Source organism: Epinephelus fuscoguttatus, linkage group LG6 (genome assembly GCF_011397635.1).
Source record: "Epinephelus fuscoguttatus linkage group LG6, E.fuscoguttatus.final_Chr_v1".
NCBI classification, from domain to species: Eukaryota; Metazoa; Chordata; class Actinopteri; order Perciformes; family Serranidae; genus Epinephelus; species Epinephelus fuscoguttatus.
Window position 1 is genome coordinate 42,499,559 of NC_064757.1, and position 19,522 is coordinate 42,519,080.

The 19,522-nt window shown below is 42.7% G+C and overlaps 1 protein-coding gene across 1 annotated transcript in view; it reads right to left on the minus strand.

Annotated features, from left to right (window-relative positions):
* fras1 (Fraser extracellular matrix complex subunit 1) overlaps nucleotides 1-19,522 on the minus strand; it is a 402,098-nt gene that overhangs the window by 253,666 nt on the left and 128,910 nt on the right. Inside the window, exons 4-8 of the mRNA XM_049578302.1 lie at nucleotides 19,293-19,385; nucleotides 15,944-16,103; nucleotides 11,896-12,029; nucleotides 8,697-8,780; nucleotides 3,407-3,508 (exon numbers count right to left, since the gene is read on the minus strand). Of these exons, the coding sequence (XP_049434259.1) occupies nucleotides 3,407-3,508; nucleotides 8,697-8,780; nucleotides 11,896-12,029; nucleotides 15,944-16,103; nucleotides 19,293-19,385 (573 nt within the window). The remainder of the gene's footprint in view (nucleotides 1-3,406; nucleotides 3,509-8,696; nucleotides 8,781-11,895; nucleotides 12,030-15,943; nucleotides 16,104-19,292; nucleotides 19,386-19,522) is intronic.

Below are 19,522 nucleotides of genomic sequence, written 5' to 3' on the forward strand. Positions count from 1 at the left end.
CTTTCTCCTTGTATCTGCTTATTTCAGAGGGGTGGTTGGAGGCTTTGTGTCCACTGGGATCCTGTCTTTGCACTGCTGGATTCACATTTTTGTTTCACTATCATCAGTGGAGGGGATGGGCCGCGAGCTGAGGACATTGTTACTTTTGTTTTTAGGTAAAGTTTTAAAAAAAATATGGAAACTTTAAGTAAAAGAGCAAAGAGCTTCAAAAGGGTTTCCACTGGCTTCACAGTAACAGCAGGAAGCCCGATAAGTGCTTCCTCCAGGCAAGTGTTCCCTCTTTATAGGTTTTATAAGAGCACATAAGGCCTTAATGCTTCTCAATAGTTTGTGCGGTCGGTATTTAACATAGACTGTAAAAATAATGGACACGGCTACTGTGACATTACCCACTGGTTTGTGGGCTGCCTCAACTTCAGCATTACAGCCGTCACCATCTTGGTTTTTTGAAGCCATATTTGGGCGAGAGGCTGGAGCTGTGCAGGAGTGAGGGGTGGATCTGACTGAGAAGCTGAGGATAGTATCATCTGACAGCCTGTCACTCAAAGTGGCACACCCTTATGCATAACTTTGAGCCTTGTTAAAATGTGAACCAGTGATTTATATAAAAATTCATCCCATGTATAGTTGTCACGAAGAAAAATTAGCTATAGAGACCAAACTGTTTTTGTACCAGGCTGTAAACACGTTTATATCTGCTGTAAAGTTACTCATTTTAAAATGGGGGTCTATGGGGATTGACTCACTTCTGGAGTCAGCCTCAAGTGGCCATTAGAGGAACTGCGGTTTTTGACACTTCCTTGTTTGCTTCATTTTTCAGCCCCACATTGCCACTTGGTATTTAAAGGTAAACTATGCAGGACTTGCAGGACTACTACTTGTAAACTTAGCCAGCGAAAGTCAAACTGAAAGCCAACCCCAGTCTCATTTTAGAACAAGCCTTGTCTGCTTGGTGCTTCACCCTGTTGTATTTGTGGCGGGTTTTTTCAGGTGCTGTGTCCACGGTGTGCGTAGCGACCTTGCCGTGCCCACAAATGTCCTGAAAACAGCAAAATAATTAGAATATGAAAAAATACAGGCGAGTTTCTGCAGATAAATACACCGCTACACACTTGGAGTTAGTGTGTGGTAGTGGTTGTTTAGAGTGGAACTAGTCCATACCCATTGGTAGCTTTGTCACCTTCTACCTATGCCAGTCCTCAATGCCTATGTGCAGTTTCACATAGATTGACCACGTCAGTGAGTAGAAAAACGTGGGACAGACAGAATGACTGACTGACAGAATGACACACTGACAGTTTCCGTGATTATGTACAGCATACCATACCATGACTTAGTCATACCAAACATTAGAAACAACACCAACATTGGTCCACAGGGGGAGCCACAGCGATCGGTCGCATTTTAGCCATTTTGAAGCATTTTTCTGTTGTTATAGCGCCACCCAGTTGCCAATTAGAGTTAAATTTCTCCAGTCACCTTGAGGCGTCCTGTTCTACATATCTACCAAGTTTAGTAAAAATCCATATGGCGGTTAGGCCTAGATAAGAAATGAGCTCTCTAGCGCCCCCATTTTGTTTGATGGGGTCAATAATGGAGGGGTCCCCTCAGATTATGTGTGGTCATATGCCTACAAAGTTGCGTGGTGATGGGTGAAACCCTTGAGATGTTCTACACCTTTATGTGATGAGCCACGCCCTCTGCAATATTCATTGCCTTATAGAAGCTCAGTTTTAGGAAGTTTTCCAACTTTTGCCAAGAGGGAACTTTAGATATTGGTCCCTAGATTATGTTCACCCAGTTTCATGCAGATCGCTCAAACTTCCTAGGAAGAGATCCATTTGAAGTGTTTTTCAAAAAATTCAAAATGGTGGAAAATCTATATAAGCGGCAGTTATGGGTTCTTGAGGCAAATGTGTTCCTCATGAGGAGAGGCATCTCTGTGCAAAGTTTCATGTCTCTACGACATACGGGGCATGAGATATGCCCATTCAAAGTTTGCAATTTCAGTCGGTTGCTATAGCGCCCCCCTTTGGCCAACTGATGTAATATTGAAGAAAAGCACTCTTGCGCTTCAGCCAAAAACACTGGATCGGTGCTCACAGCACAGGACAAAATATTAGACAGTAAATCAAGTGGGCCACTTCAAAAAATGACTGAACCCAAATGAAAGGAGGCTGGAGCACTCGATAAAATTGCAGAGCTTTCAATAAGGTGCAAAAAAACTGACGCTTCTTCAGAGTCAAAGTTTGACTCAAACTGTGAATGTAACTCAAACAGTTTACTGAAACTGTTAAAAACTTTGTGGGCTGTTTTAAAAAAGTTTACAGCTTTTACTTACAGAAAGTCATGCATCTAAACCCAGCAAGGTAGACTACTGCAATAGTTTCTGCCCAGAAAGACCATTAAAACCACTGCAGCACATTCAGAGTGCTGCTGCAGCTCTAACAAGAAGCAGAGTGGGTATTTCTGGCACAACTTCACCTCTTTCCAAGGTGCACAAAGAGAGGAAAAGTCTGAATAAGTCAAAACTCCAGCAACACTTTAAGTGCAAAGACCAACTGTACTGTCAGACCAATGTGTTTCAGCTTGTGACCTTCATCAGGGTCATTAGTTTAATTCAAATAAGGAGCACTTTTCTTCTTTTCTTAAAGGTTTTTAATGGTTTAAGTTTGATTAAAGCTTTTAAAGCACTGGTGCTGGGTTATAAATTACTTCATGGCTTCAGGCTAAAATACATTTTGATGTGCTTAAAGAATATAAACTCAGCTGGGCCCTTAGATCTTTAATCAGCTGGTCGCCTCCAGTCAGAACCAAACACAGTGAAGCTACATTTAGCTTCTCTGATTATCTTAAATATTTCCCAACTTTTGTCCATTTAAAATCAGAATTAAAAACTTTTCTTGTGCATATGGTTTTTCCATTTCTCTATTTATTAATGCCGTGTAACTGCACAGCAACTTGACCTCCTTTATATAGCCTACAGTATGTAATGTTTTTAGTATATTTTGATTTTGTTTAATCTTTTATTTTACTTGTCACTTGTATGTAATGTCATATAATGTATTTGTTTGTGCGTTGCCCTTGAATGTTTTGCTGTTGTTGTCATGTCTGGATTGCGTTTTATGATCCTCCCTGACTTTACTAACTAGAGCTCCGGCACAGAACGGAAACTGCAAGCTCAAATTTGCATACAATTAACAATTAAATGTCAGCCAGGGTGTGTGTGTGTGTGTGTGTGTGTGTGTGTGTCAGCAGAAAACATTTCTGTGTGGCCTTGCATAAGTTTAGTGTCAACCCAGAGCCAAATGTATCAGGTTAATTCTGCATGAAACTGAATGTCAGTGAGTGTGTGTGTGTGTGTGTGTGTGTGTGTGTGTGTGTGTGTGTGTGTAAGACTACCCACCTTCTCACAGGTGACAGGCCGACAGGTGTGTGTGTGGCATTTGGACTGACCCCGGTCACACACACATGTGGTGCAGGTGTTCTTCTGCCACTGCTCGCCATGCTGCCAACACACACACAAAAGATACACACACTTAGACCATTTCCAAACCACACACACAGACACACACACACACACACTCACACACACACACACTTACACAGTCTTACACACTGTGAATCACAGGCTGTTTGTAGCAAAATCAAAGCTCACTTAAATCCAATGAGTGTCGTCTTTTCTGTGTGCTGCTACAGAGGCGTAGAATGCCTAAGCAGTGTGAATGGCGCACACACACACACACACACACACACACACACACACACACACACACACACACACACACACACACACACACACACACACACACACACACACACCCACCCACACCCACACACACACACACACACACACACACATCTACACAGAGGTATTCACATTAGTATAATTATACACATTAAGCTTCACCCATCAGGGTAAGGCACTGAAACAATTAGTCAATGAATTAATTAGCCATTTGAAGAGACACTTCTGATAAACACTAATGGAATTACCAATTATTTAAAGCTAACACCTGTTTCTGTGTATTTTGGTGTATTTTTATTTCTTCTAAATATTCATATGTGTTGCCATGATGAAAAAAATGTTGTTTTTTAAACAGCTTTTTTTGTTTTCTCCTTTTTTGAAAGCTTTTTTTTTTTTAAGCAGTGGACAAAAATGCTGGATTCAGGTTTATCTAGTACTGTGACAAAACCAGTAAACAGGCCCAGTGTTTTACAGCACAGTGACATAAAACCAGGTTACAACACTGCCAGGTGAATTACTGTATATTACAGAAGACACATGCCGCTTGGAACATGCAGTCAGGCACTGGGTGCTTCTTTCGTGCCTTTTTTGAGCCAGCTTTCAAGAGCGCTGCGGTAGGTTGGGTCTGAGGTTGCTAAGCAACCTTAAAATGCTTCGTATAGTCTATTAACCTGAAATCCTGAGTGCAGAGCTGATCTTCTTCCAGGAGCTGTTTATAAGTGTGCAGGCCTATCGTCCGTGGGACAGATGTAAAGCTCTGGGTAGCCCTGCGCTAACATGATCAACGCCTCCGTGTTTATTAGACCGAATATTTACAGAAGAAAGGAAAGATATCTGTTGCGCCCTGAGACAAACAGAGTAAAACTTTTGAACGCTCGGGAAGGCCGTGACAGTGTTGCTCTGGCACGTTAATCTGTGATTAACCAGTTTAAAAACTTGCTCTGTAAAAACAGAGCAAATGTGATTGAAATGTGTAGTTTCTTTCGAGATATATATTCTGTTGTTTAAGCAGCATTTAAATTACTATATTTAAATATTCAGCTGTACTTCCCTAACTCTGTCCTGAGCAGAATTGCCAGCTGACCGGTGCAGAGAAGTGTGCTTCTGGTGTGAACAGCCAGGGGACTGGTTGTACAACCATGGACATACTGGGCGCTTCAGTGTCCAGTGTTAGCATGGCATTGATTAGGATCATAAAGAGTTGTTTAAACATCTAGACTACAGTACATATAACTGTTACTTCTCACGTTTCAAACCAATGCCATGTTAATGCTGTACACAGAAGCACCTCGATTGATATGTCTGTGGTTGCACAAGCAGTCACCTGGCTGTTCAACCAGAGGTGCATATAAGCTATAAGCTATAAGCTAAGTTAGTTATAAACTCATTTTCATCTGTAGTCCCTGGGCAGGAAACAAGAGAATAATTTCTCTGCTAAAAGACACTATTATATAAAAAAAACACAATTACAAAATGGAACATCCTCATGACAGGACGGCTTCATGAATAACAAGATTTCATAATGTTAGAAGTCATAATGTTGTGCTCCTCTGTTCTTTTCTAATCACACCTAGAGCTCTGCCTCTGTGTGTGTGTGTGTGTGTGTGTGTGTGTGTGTGTGTGTGTGTGTGTGAGAGTGCTTGTCGCTCTCTAGTTAGACACAAATATGTGTAATAGGTTGCATGGGAAGCATTTTCTATAATTCACAAGAATCACATCATTTATATCATATCTAATATATCCTTTATAGCATTCATTATAGATTACAAGTGAGTTTTCTTGCCAGATTTGCCCGCAGCTCATAAAATAAATAGACTAGACACTGATAATACTGCTGCAGATAGTGAGCCGGTCGCTGAGCTTTGTGCCTCAGTGTGTCCTGTGTGAACAGCCCAACTGGTTTAAGGAATACTCCACCCACAAAATGACCATTTGTAAATCAGTTAGTCATGCCATGTTACCTTGAATGCATGAGGTAAAGTTAATTCTTCTCACATGCTTCCATGGAAAACAGCAAACATATCGATTTATTGATTAATTCTAGACGTGTTTAACAACAGCCAAACTATCTCAAAACATCCTTTTACATACTCTGACACAACTTGTACTCATTTCCGATGATGATGATGATGATGATGATGATCCAGTCGTAAACACATTTTCACTTAAAAATGGCTGTTGGCTGTTGTTAATCATGGTCCGCTGTCAAACAATACATCAATATGTCTGCCGTTCTCCATGGAGGCGTGCAAGAAAAACAAAGTTTCCCTCGCAAATTCAAGGTAACGTGACACGACTAACTGATTTATTTTGCGACTGAAGTGCTCCTTCAGCCTGGGTGCTGAGAGGTGCTTTGTGGCACTTCCACCTCCAGTGTGAACCTGCCCAGTTCTAACCTTGATGTCTTGTGATTTGCAAAAAGTCAAATCAGTGCTAAGTGAGTGGTGATGATTCAGAAAGAGCCATGGACAGGATAGAGACAGTGTTGATCTGTGCCCTCGTTCCCTTGTTGGGACACTGAAGTGAAGTGAGACGGTCCCACAGCGGCTCCACGCCTGATGTGTTTTGAACCTTAAATACGTAATCTGTTTCAATTTGGGGTCAACTTCCTGTGGTTGTCAGATTAAATCCTCACTTGTCTCCTCGTCTTTAGCCTTGAAGAGCTTGATTAAATATTGACTGTAGCCTGGAGGATGCAAATTAATTCATTATTTCACAAGAAAGAAGACCTTTTTCACTGATATAACATTTATCACAGCCATTTGTCAAAGGGATCAAAACCCTGCAAGCACTTTGTAGAGCTCTTTGAACATCTCAGCCCTGTATTAAGTATATATGTGAATTAAAGCCAGAGTGAGTGATAATGAACTGAAGCACAGATCTCTTTGTAGAAGACTGAAACTCACATTTGGTTCAATAAGAGTTCACACAGCCTCGTTCTAACCTGAGCAAACATGTTGATCTAAAGAGATGTGAATACACAGCTCTGGACATGTTTAATGTGAATTACGTCCTTATCTTTGAAGACATTCTTCACACAAGGCATTTGCAAATACAAAGACACACAGAATCAAAAATGATAGACAGACCCAAAATGATAGGTATCACAATTTTATGGTGTCTAATAAGCATCAGTGTTCTCAACTTGGGGTCAAACCAAAAATAAGGGGTTCCCAAAGCTCTGTCTCTCACACACACAATTTGAAACACTAAGCTCCCCAAAGCACACGGAAACACACAAAAAGTGAACTTTAAATTCAAAAAGTTATTTTAATTTTTCAAACTAGATCTCGATCTTTTAACAACTCAAAGTCTGGAGGATGAAAATGAGTTCATTATTTCCAAAGAAAGAGGACAATAATTATCAAAGAGGTTACAGCCAAGTTTTTACCAGTGTGGGATTCACATTTCCAACATTACTGCTCTGACTGTGGTGATTGAAAATTCTTTGTTCCTATTATCACAAATTTGACTATTTGAGGTGAAACGTGCTTATAATACGCCCGATGCCAGCTAGGATAGGCTAGCGATAACAGTCAGTTTCATCGAGCCAAACTCAACCAGGCATTCACAAACTGAGTCAGTCTAGCTGTGACCGACTTACTAACTTCCTTGCAAATGACAAAATGCAGGTGGTACTTCATGTTGCTTTGCTCTCTCTCTCTCTCAAGGACCTGGTTGTGTGTTTGAACGACATATATCATTCTCTTTATTAAATCACAGATTGAGATGTCTTGACACACAACTGAAGTCCTGACCACGCAAACATGAGCGTCAGTGTGTGTGTGTGTGTGTGTAGGCATGTGCGTGTCTTAAGAAGACACACACAGACATTAGACAGGATGGGACACACAGACATGATCAAAGGAGATACTTGGCAGCCAGCGAGGGAGGGAGAGAGAGAAGGAGTGTGTACACTGTAAACACAGTAGGAGAAAGCAGGAGCAGGGCAGATGAGGTGATGCAGACTGAGATTAGAGGAGGGGAGGAGAGGAGAGGAGAGGAGAGGAGAGGAGAGGAGAGGAATCAGGGACAGAGGCAAGGAGAAACGAGGAAGGGAGAGGAAACAAGGTGAGGAATCAAGGTGAGGAAACAAGGAGAGGAGAGGAGACAAGGACAAGAGAGCTAAGGAGACAAGGAGAGGAGAGGAAAGGAATCAGGGACAGAAATAAGGAGAAACAAGGAAGGATGAGGAAGCAAGGTGAGGAAACAAGGAGAGGAGACAAGGAGAGGAGAGGAGAGGAGAGGAGAGGAGAGGAGAGGAATCAGGGACAGAAGCAAGGAGAAATGAGGAAGAAAGAGGAAACGAGGTGAGGAAACAAGGAGAGGAGAGGAGAGGAGAGGAGACGAGACAAGGACAAGAGAGCAAGGAGACAAGGACAGGAAAGGAATCAGGGACAGAAATAAGGAGAAACAAGGAAGGACGAGGAAGCAAGGTGAGGAAACACAGACAGGAGAGGAGAGGAGAGGAGAGGAGAGGAATCAGGGACAGAAACAAGGAGAAACGAGGAAGAAAGAGGAAACAAGGTGAGGAAACAAGGAGAGGAGAGGAGAGGAGAGGAGAGGAAAGGAATCAAGGACAGAAATAAGGAGAAATGAGGAAGGACAAGGAAGTAAGGTGAGGAAACAAGGAGAGGAGACAAGGAGAGGAAAGGAATCAGGGACAAAAACAAGGAGAGGAGAGGAGAAAGCTTGAACTGCTTTCATCTCAATATCAAACACACACACACACACACACACACACACACACACACACACACACATTTGTCAAAGTCTTACTGTCATCACAACATATCCTAACAGATTGTGCAAAGAAACACAAAACAGTATAAAATGTGCCAGGTCATATAAGTACAGATTTATAAACTGACATCAGCTGCGCGCACGCGCACACACACACACACACACACACACACACACACACACACACACACACACAGTTACCTACCTGGTACTGTTTCCCAGCAGACAGACAGGGGTTGGACACACACTGAGGACAGCAGTGGCCTGGCTGGATCACCAAGTTCTCATGCTGAGGGACGAGGGGGAAAAAAAACAGTCAGTAAAGACAGAGAGAGACAGATGGTCTATGATACTCGAACCAGTGAGTGCAAATCCACATTCTTCTTCTGTGGTATGATATAAGTCTACCACACAGAGCACTGTAAAGATGTGCAGTGACAGTACGGCCAGACATTATAGTGAATACAGTCTTACAAAGTGTTACATATGATCAGTACCAGTTTCATCGAGCTACGCACAAAGTCTGGAAATCGTCTGGAGAATTTGAGAACTGTGGTTTTAAGGAGCAGAGTAGTACACACTGCAGACATCATGTGACTGCATGTGGTTGACGAAATCAACCAATCACAAAACCAGCTGAATCTTGGATGGATAGGTGGCTAGCTCTCTCACTATGCTGCATACTTTATGGCTAAAACTGGAAGCGGGAAGATGGGTGCTGAAGGTGCTGCTGTGAGGGGCAGCTGTGGCCCATTAGGTAGAGCCGGTCGTCCACCAATCGGGAGATCAGCGATTCAATCACAGGCTCTTCCTGTCTGCATGTCGAAGTATCCTTGAGCAAGATGCTGAACCCCAAATTGCTCCCAATAGCTGTTCCAACTGTGTGTGAGTGTGTTGAAAACTGAGTAGCAGGTGGCACCTTGTATGGTAGCCTCAACCACCAGTCTGTGAATGTGTGTGTGAATGGGTGAATGGGATCGTAGTGTAAAAAGCACTTTGAGTGGTCAGAAGACGAGAAAGGCGCTATACAAGTGCAGGTCCATCCATTTACCCTCTGCTGACACGGGGCAAAACAACACAGTCTGTTAATAGTTGGCTATTTCAGCATAACTAATGCATTGTCTAAACATTTGTTTTAAATTTTGAACAGAATATGATAAGGCGCCTGTCGGAAGATTCCTCTGATCTAATAGAATCATCACGTCAGGTTTAAGTGTAAGGTCAAAGTCAGCTAAACCTGGGGAGAGATTTAAGGTAGCAGGAGCACTCAATAACGCAGGCAGGCTGAACAGGTTGAAAAAGACACGAAATTGCCAAGAAAGTTTTGAAGCTGTTTTAGATCCATAAAATTCCTTGGATGCAAAGGACTTCCTCGGCGGGGGCATAGTCATCAGGATGGAGTTTTATGGCAGCAACTAATGAAGCAGAGGATGAACGGACATTTGATTTTCCCAGGGCACCTGAGTGGCTTCATGGAAGAGACAACAGGATGTCCAACACCACTTAAAATGAATGATAGAAATGTTTGCACATGCAGTCCAGAAAGATAATGGCTCAATCCCAATACCCTCCCTTGTCCACTACCCCTTAGCCCTTGCCCACTACCCCTTGGTCCTCAAAATGAAGCAAAGAGGGGTAGGGGTAGAAATGTTTCCCTAGGAACTGGGACACCACTCACTATGTCACTGCGTCGGTTACGTTCATACATATGTAACTATTTTAAACAGGAAGCTGCGAGCCATCTACATTTCCAACTGGCATCTACAATGAAGTCTCATTCATCCTACCGATCGTGTTTGCTGCATTCGTCATGTGAAAAGTCCGACACTTTTGCAGAACAGGACAGATGACAGGCGCCAGATAGTGCGAGCTAGCTAGCTAGCTAACAAGCAACCTGACGATGGTAACGTTAGCTATGTATGAACTTTTTTTCCCCGTCTCTTGCTTGGTGGTAGCCATGGCAATGTCTACCCCTCACTGGCAAGTCAGCATCTGAAATCCCTCGCTCCTAAGAGCTAGTTTCATACCCACTACCCCTCGTTGTGCCCCCTACCCCTACACGCAAAAAGGAATTGGGACACCACTACCCCTCGCGGGAATGCACAAATGTAGGGGTAGGGCTAAGGGGGGTATTGGGACGGGCCCAATGTGTCTGAGGCGAAGGAGTACACATTCCTTGGACTAGCAGCTGATAGAACCACTGGTGTTAAGAGCCATACACAAGCTGTGTTTTTTGCGCCCTCAAATTCATTGTTTTCAGTGAAGATGCGCGGCAGGTGCGCTACGCCAGAGCAATGCCGCCACGATGTGGATGTGTTCCTAAGCACTCATTTTTCAGGGCATTACGACTACGCTCTGAGATGAACCGAGTTCAACGCAGCTGCAGGAACGCAGCAGGACTCACCCCATGTCATGTGACGAGGACCAACCATTATAGTCAACAGATATCTTTGCATTCTTCCATAATTATCAGTCTGTGGCAAATATGGAAAAGTTGATCATTTTGGTGCAGGGCTGCCAGAGCTCTACATCTGTCCCACAGATGATGGGCCACACACAATAGGCTTTGATACAATGCTTGTTAAGGTTGCTTAGAAACCTCAGACGCAACCTCCCACCGCGCTCTTGAAAGCTGGCTCGAAAACAAAAAAAAAAGGCACAAAAGTAGCACCCAGCACCTGACCTTGTGTTTTCCAGGCGGTTAAAGACACGGCATGTGTACGGCCCTCAAGTACATCTGAGCAGTTTACCAGTAGCTCCTGGGTAAGCGCACACATACATACTCACACGAGCATGTATTTACTGTGCAGCACCCCTCAGTGAAAATATGTCCCTGTGCGCATGTTTCATGCTTTGCTAAACCTAGCATAGCACATAGTGTCGTCAAAGATGAGCGTGTGGCGTTCCTTTGTGTGGTGGTGTTCCCTTTCGTCACACTCCTGAGGGATTTACTTAAATGTTTCCACCTCATTATAACATATAATGTACCAGTGTGATTTGGAAAAGAAACAAATCAAAAGTCTGTATTTGTGAAAAATTTCTTTGAGTGATGCGACAATAAAGCCAGCAATAAGGAATGTAAGAAGAGAAAACAAGGTCATCTTTGTCTGGTATTACATACATGGCTTCCATTCCCATTCTAAGAATAGGCGTATAAATATGACAGATAATCAATTATGTATTGATTTAAGTGTGTTGTCTTCTGCCCTGACTTCTGGATTTCAAGGCAAATAAAGCAGATTTCACAAAAAGCACAAGTGTCAGACTGTTCCTTCAACATCCCATGCCAATAGATTTACTGAGTTTGAACAAAATCAACTGAGATGGGCAGGCACAGAGCTGGTGGAACTGATAGCATGGACATCATTAAAAAAAAACTGTGTGTTATATTTCCAGAAACTCACTGGTTTGCAGGCCACTTGCTGACACTCTACAACTGAACACTGGACATCCCCGTTGCTGCAGACACATCTGGAACATTGGCTGGGCTTCCACTCTTCACCGTCTCTGTATACAGTCCCCTGCCAGGAGCAAGACTCTGACACACACACACACACACACACACACACACACACAAACACAGAATGAGTAAACAGTGATAATGGTTGTCAGGTAATGAGCTGACTGTTGGAGCATTGTTTGCCCTCAAACTCACTGATTTACAATGGGGGGGGGGAGGTCGCTAATTAGCTGCTAACCGTTGGGATGCATCATAGCTGCTCCAAGACATCATTAGAGACGAGATTAACCTTTCAGCTCGGCTCCAGCTGCTCTGCGCACTCTTAAAAGTCAGGGTTTGTCGTGACAACAACCGTTCTGAGTGATCTCTAAATAATCCACTGAAGACCTGACCAGTGTCGAGGTTAGTACATCAAAAACAGCAAATTAAAATATAAAGGGTTTCAAAATAGGCGTCAAAAAAATATAATGAATTGAACAGGATTTATTTATTGATCTAAGAGGATTGTTTGTTTTATGGTTATAATTTGGAAAAACATTAAATGATGGTGAGAAGTCACCAGCTAAGGCCAATTTCCAGCAACAATCACACCGACACGCAAAGAAATAATGCACTGTATTACTCACCACTGTAACCCTGACAGCATTAATCAATTTACTATATGAAAAACATTTATCTCCTTGGTTAAGATTTGTATTGGGAGCGTTTACATATTTATTTTAGTTTTGTGTGGTTGGATGCACCAAACTCACATCGTCGGACTTCAGAGTAAAATCTCTGGGACCCAATTAAATAAACATGGTTGTATAAAGCAACTACTGAAGGAAAAGAAATGATAAATTACACATATTCTCTTGGTATTGTTTTAGAAAATTATATATCCAAAGACAACATTTAGCTGCAGCAGTATTGCGGTTGACGGCCAACTTACGGTTTACACACAACAATCATTAAAAAAGAATAAAAACAAAGACAGAGAGCAAAATACTCTGGAGTGGTTGAATAAAACAAGTCAAGGCCTCGCCCATAGAAGGAGCATCAGTTATGCTCATTTGAGGTTAGAGGAACATGAACTGAGAGCAGAGTTCATGTTCATTGAAAGAGGAGAAAGTGAGCTAACCTGAGGCAGAGTGCTGCTCTATACGACTGACAGCTCCACAACAAACACACGCAGACTCAGATTTCCTGCGAGAGTGTGTGAGAGCAGTCCACAGGGCAGGCCATTGTGTGTGTGTGTGTGTGTATGTGTGTGTGTGTGTGGCAGCCCTGAAATAGGTTACAGTGTTTCACTGTTTCATAGAGGTGTTTATGCACTATATTGTGTATTTGTGAGATTTCTTTTGTTTTTGTTTGCCTCTCTTAAACCAGCAGTATCGGGGTATCAAGAGAGCTGCAGCTACAGTAAAGATGCCCTTGAGGAAGGCACTGGAATATAAGTGGAGGTGGTGTTGGTCAGCAGCAGCAGCCTCAGGTCTCTTCCAGGCTAAATGAGTGGCGTTATTCATACGACGGTGGAGCAGGACATCGCTGACACATCGTAGATAGATAGTACAGAAAATTACCCAGCAATGACCAGTCTCACTAAAATGCAATCTGAATTCCTACACCCTGGGCAGTGATCGTTTTTCTTTTGTGATAATTTGAGCTCTTGGATGAGTTTCCAGTGTTTCCACAGCACAAATTAGAAATGTGGATAAAATCACACTGTGCTGCCAGACAAGCAAACTCTGTTTACACAAAACAAATAAGTAAACATGGCTGCTGTGAAAAGTACTGTTTGTGTTTTGTCGCTCTCAAGATTTCTGCATCCTACATGTGCAACTCTCAAAGCTTGCATGTCCACAAGCAATTAAATGCTTTCCAAACACTCTCAACTGCATTAAAATTCAACAACATCATAATCTTAACTTACAAAAATAATAAGAGAAATTAGTTAATTTTCATATCCACATGACATAAACTGAAACAAAATGTTTGCCTGGAAGCAGGACACCAATCTCAACAGTACACAGTACAGTTAATGGTACAAACAGAGGGACTTGTAGGTAATAGATAAAATTAGGGCTGTGCGGTATGATGAAATTTTCATATCACGTTTTTTTTTTTTTAAAAAATCATATCGGTTTCACGGTATTTGACGGTATTTTGCTCGGGTTCGGCCCACTTGACATGCTGCCGTGTTGTGTTATGGTCTATTCAAGTGCTGGAATTTGTTATTTTGCCTACATGACAACGCCTGAACGCAACACAGGCTCCGCTCCATTAGTGCCGTGCTTGGTTATAATTGACCTATGGCTAAGTCCCGCCCTCACACGCGATGAGCCAATCACAGTGCGTATAGCCATTCCTATACACTGGGACATTCTCTGCCTGGACATTCATTGAAATGCATTACAGAAAGTCAGTTTTGTTTGGTTTTATGAACTTTTTCAGAGATTTGAAGTTTAAAAATGGTCAAACAGTGTGCATGGGGTACATGCAACTCTGACACAAGGTATCCTGAGAGGCTGGGCGACCAGGTGTATTTTTTACACTTTAAACCACATCTCAACCGAGAAAAGTGTCTCCTTTGGATAAAGTTGTGTGGTAACGTTAGACCACAACATCAACTCAACGTGAATAAGATTAACAATGATGTCTACATCTGTTCTAAGGTAAGTCAACATTGTGTTTGAGGCAACATATTGTCACTTTGCTGGAAAGAAATATAAAGTTATCTTTAACATCTCTAGCTAACGTTAGCTAAAGTTAGCCTAACGTTAGCTCCTAGCTGCGTTGTTCATCATGTCACCTTGTTTGCTGGGAGTTCATTAGCCTATTTTGTTCTAGTTTTGTACTTTGGTGATCGTACATCATTGTTAGCTGTTGTCCAAAGGGCTCTAGTTAAGCTAACGTTAACTTTTGGAGCTTAGCTTCATCAACTTATCTGTAATGGCAGAGATAACAAAGGTTGGCAAACGTTATGCTGAATGATTCAGAGTAAATACTGTAGCACCAAACTAACGGAGAGACACTCTTGGTAAAGATGGTAAAAAGGCCGTTATCCTTTTCTCATATTCTGAGCCAAAAACCTTAACTTCAGTGGCACTTTAACTTGTTGTCTTTGATGGTGACGGCAACCAGATGCGGTTCACAAGCGTACACTGTGACCTGTAAATTTTGGCTTGTATTTTAAGCTTTTCATCGACCTTCTCAACAATAAAATGATGAATATATCCCTCCAAGTTTAGGCCCTTTGGTTACTTCTCAATGACATCATTGTTATGTCCCCAAAAATCATCAACTCCTTTGTGAAATGCCGTGTACTGTGACACCTGCCATAGCGCCGGGCACTGAATGTTGATAGTTTGTCTGAGTGAGTGGAGGGGGCGTGGCTTAGCCATAGGCCAATTGTCTTGGACTCAGGTCGTCTTCGGTCAGGAAAATGCGGCCTGAACCGTGCTCTAGTGTGCTCACCTGTGTGTGCGTGTGTGTGTGCATTGGGGCAAAACTCCACTGTGTGCGATACAGAAAGCCAAGGAGAATTGTAAACGGCGGTGCGCTGCTGCTAGCCGCATATAGAGGAAACACTGCTCTTAATGGTATGAGTTCTTCTGGGTCATTGTGTACAGTTGCTTCGCTTTCAGGACTCTCTCCAGCTTTAAACTTTTCTCTATGCTCTCACTCTCGCTGGCTCGAGCACGCCTGTAGTGTGCAGCGGTGAAATAGGATCACGCTGAAACACTTTCCCACCGCGCACATTCTGGACGTTGTTTGGGCTATTCACCGGTATTGCGGTATATGAAAAATTCATATCATAATGAAAATAAATATCGGTTTTCAGTACGAACCAGTATACCGCCCAGCCCTAGATAAAATCATACCAAATTGATATTAACCCATATAACCACTACACTACTATGCCACACAAAATGATATGGTCCTCTCAAATCCATAAGACAGTGGCTGAATTTGAAACGAGTATGTGCAAAAGGGCCTGTTAGCACCCTTACCTCCATTGCGGCCACATTTGGGGCAGCACTCTCCAGTCGGCGTGAACGGGCTCTGGTCCCTGGGACAGCTGAGAGGGGGGCAGGGGCGAACGTTGCAAGATACACTCCCTCTGGAGCAAACACACACCGAACAGGGTGAAGGACTCCACTGGCTGTCATGCTGTGGGAAACCACAGAAACAGACAGACAGACAGTTACACACAGAAATACAACCAGAGGGGGAAAAAGAGAGAGGAAGAAGCGGAGAGAGACAGAAGGATGAGGAAAGCTGTTTTGCTCTCTGTGGACGAGACGACTTTGTAAGCCTAAGCCTGAGTGACAGACGAGAGAACAGAGTCACAGAGGGGGGAGAAGGTAAGAGGAAAGATGTGTCAAGCAGACCATGGGAAAAGGGAAGGAGAAAAAAAACAAGAGGGTGTATGTGAATGTGTATAAGGCAGCAAACTGTGGGAGGACATTACCTTTATATCTGAAAAGTGAAATGCAGATGTTCAATATCAGTTTGTAGAGTTGTTTCAGCAGAGCAGTATGTGCTGTAAAGAGTAGTTTCGAAAGTTGGCTCAGCTTTAGGCGAGCAGGAAGCTTGTTGGCGATCTTCCTAGATTTCTCCTCCTCACTTTATTCATATATGTACATACTAGTGCTACAAAAAAGCCTCAGGCCAACATGTTATGTGGTATAAAACCACGAGGATGTTTCTCTTCAGTGATTGACAGAGGTGGATCAATGAAATCGATACTTACGCAACCATCTCTGAGGTACTAATTAGAGTGGTACTTAGAGTATAATACATCCATTTGTGGATATTTTAGTTCAGTTTTGTTCTTTCTCTCTTAATGAGGTATCAGCACGTCGATGTCGCCTGCAGTCAAAATGATAGAGGTGAGGATCTGGCTTTACTCATTTTCTGAGGCATCAGGCTGTGCAATAAAACCTTCTTTAGCCTGCATGAAATATATCATTAGTGTGAGTGTTAATAGAGAATTGATCTAAATGCTTTTTCACCCTGGAAAGAATAGATTTCTGTGGCAAACAAGCGAGAACCTTTTTATAGTTTTGGCAAGCAGCCAATATGAAAATTCTTCCTTTAAATATGGAAAATGAACAATCTCTCTAATGTATGCTAAATTAAAAGTCTGGGTCATGACCACAGACCAGGGTGCTGAATCTGGATCTGTCCTGGCTCTTTCAGATACTCTGCATATTAGCTACTCATAGATTCAAAAAGATTCAGAAGTCTGTCAAAACATTGGTTGACCATAAAAACGCCAGCCATCCTTAAAATCATCATCCTGTATGACCTTGGGTGTCTGCAAAAAGACAAGAGCTCAGCAGCAGTGGTGACAGCTTGTAAATGCTGTTACAGCTCTCACCACTGTTCTTCAGTGAAGATGCAGTAGAGCCCTCAAAAGACCACGACTCCTCTCCAAACTTCCTCTCCTGGTAGTTCAGATCTGTTTAAAGTGCCACTACAGCAGGGAAGTGACCCCAATGGAATCTCTAAACCCGGCTTTGTTCTTCACTTGAGGACGTGTGCTGTCCAAAATGGCTGCCAAACAGTCCGGCTCGTTAGGCCGGAGGCCACTCGATGGAATTTGAACAAGACAGTGATTGTTACTTTAGTAAGAGAGAGGCAGGAAGGGGTGGGTCTTTAAAACAGTTTTTCAGCAGTGACCAAATTTAACAAACAAACGCCATGTGATTTATACGTTTAATCACCCTGGATGCAACGTTTTTAATTTAGGGTCTCCCACCGAGACAAGTGAAAACACCACATAAACACAGACCTAAAATATGTGATTGTTGAACTTTCCAAAACCAATTTATTTGCTACTGTAACAGCCTCCACTCTTCAGGTTTTAGGCTTTCCACCAGATTTTATAGCCTGGCTGCAGGGATTTGCTCCCAGTCAGCCACAAGAGCATTAGTGAGGTCCAGCACAGATGTTCAGTGATCAGGACTGGCTCAGTCTGTGCTCAAGTTCATCCCAAAGGTGCTGGATGGGGCTGAGGTCAGGGTTCTGTGCAGACACGTAGAGTTCTCCAAGTCTTTATGAAGCTGGCTTAGTGCACGGGGGCATTGTCGTGTTGAAACAGGATATAACAAACAAACTGTTGACTAAACGTTGGGAACTCACTATGGTCTAAGTCAGTGGTTTCCAACTGGTGAGTGGTCCACAGGTGACTCATGAGCATGTCGACCAGAAAGATCATCAGTCGGCAAGATTTCATTGGTCAATTAGTCGCAAAAAAAACCTTTGTTTGGAGCTGCGCCTTGTCAAAATGAATCAAAACCTATACAATTGGACCATGTGGGAATTTAATTTGAAAGGACAAACACAGGAAGTGTCCACGCTCAGCAGTCAGACAGCAGTCACGTTAATTTCCAGGGCTGGTACCTGCGGTTATTCCACAGGCTAGTTAATAACATGTCGGGCAGGAAATCCAAAGTGTGGGATCATTTTGAGAAGGTGAAGGACGAACCCAAGGTGATATGTAAACTCATCTTCATTGGTCGACTACAAACATGACGTATCATCTGAAACATGGAAGTAGCTACATGCCCATTAGCCCACAGCGTCATTAACAGGCGGCTCGCTCAGTGTGTGACGTGCACTTGGAGATAAAATATAGGCCTATATTAATGAAGGTTCATTAGTACGGTTTGTATTTCTCTGTAATGTAGCACAGTGTTAACAATGTTACTGATACTATTCTTTCTCACACCTTCAACTCAAACCACCAAAATATATCATTTAATAATTAACTTAATATCGTAAACATGCGGGCGACGAGTCGACTAATGGCCCTAAATGACAACTATTGGTCAATGAGGAAAAGCCCTATAGAAGACACACCTTATTTTAGAGTACAGTGAATTTCCAGCACAGAACTTTTATTTTGAAGTGCCGTTTCCTGCTGTAGAGTGAGTGACTAACTGACAGCTACTTGATGGAGACAGCAAACTAGCTCAACGACATGGCCAAACGCAAGAATGATGCTGAATATATTTTACTGCATGGACCTTGAACTACTGACTAAGGAGAAATGTGGACCCCGTGGTGGGACCAGTTAGAAAACCACTGATCTACAATATTAGTTTGTATTCAGTAGCAATAAGATTTCCCTGCACCAGAACTGAGAGGCCTTGACCAAACCAAAAGTATATAGACAGAGATGTTCTTATACTCAGGATCATGTAATGTATTTTTAAATTAATCTACAGAGGCTGCATCTTATGTGTGCATATTAAGGTTTTGTAGAATGGTTGATTGATCAGGAGAGGAGGAAAGACAGAGCATAGAGACAGAAGAAGAGTCTTTTCTCCGTTCTCTGTCACTTTCACTTACTCCATATACAACTCCTTCGTACTGGCAGGAGCCCTGGGACGAGGAGATGCACTCTGGACAGCACTTGTTGGCAGGGATCCTCAAACGCTCGCCCTTTAGAAAAGACACACACAATATGAATACACACGTAGCACAACCGAAATACACACAAATCCCCAGAGACAGAGAGAGAAAATGGTGTTAGATGCCTTTAACCAGCATGAATACAAAATTTGTCAATTACTGTCTGT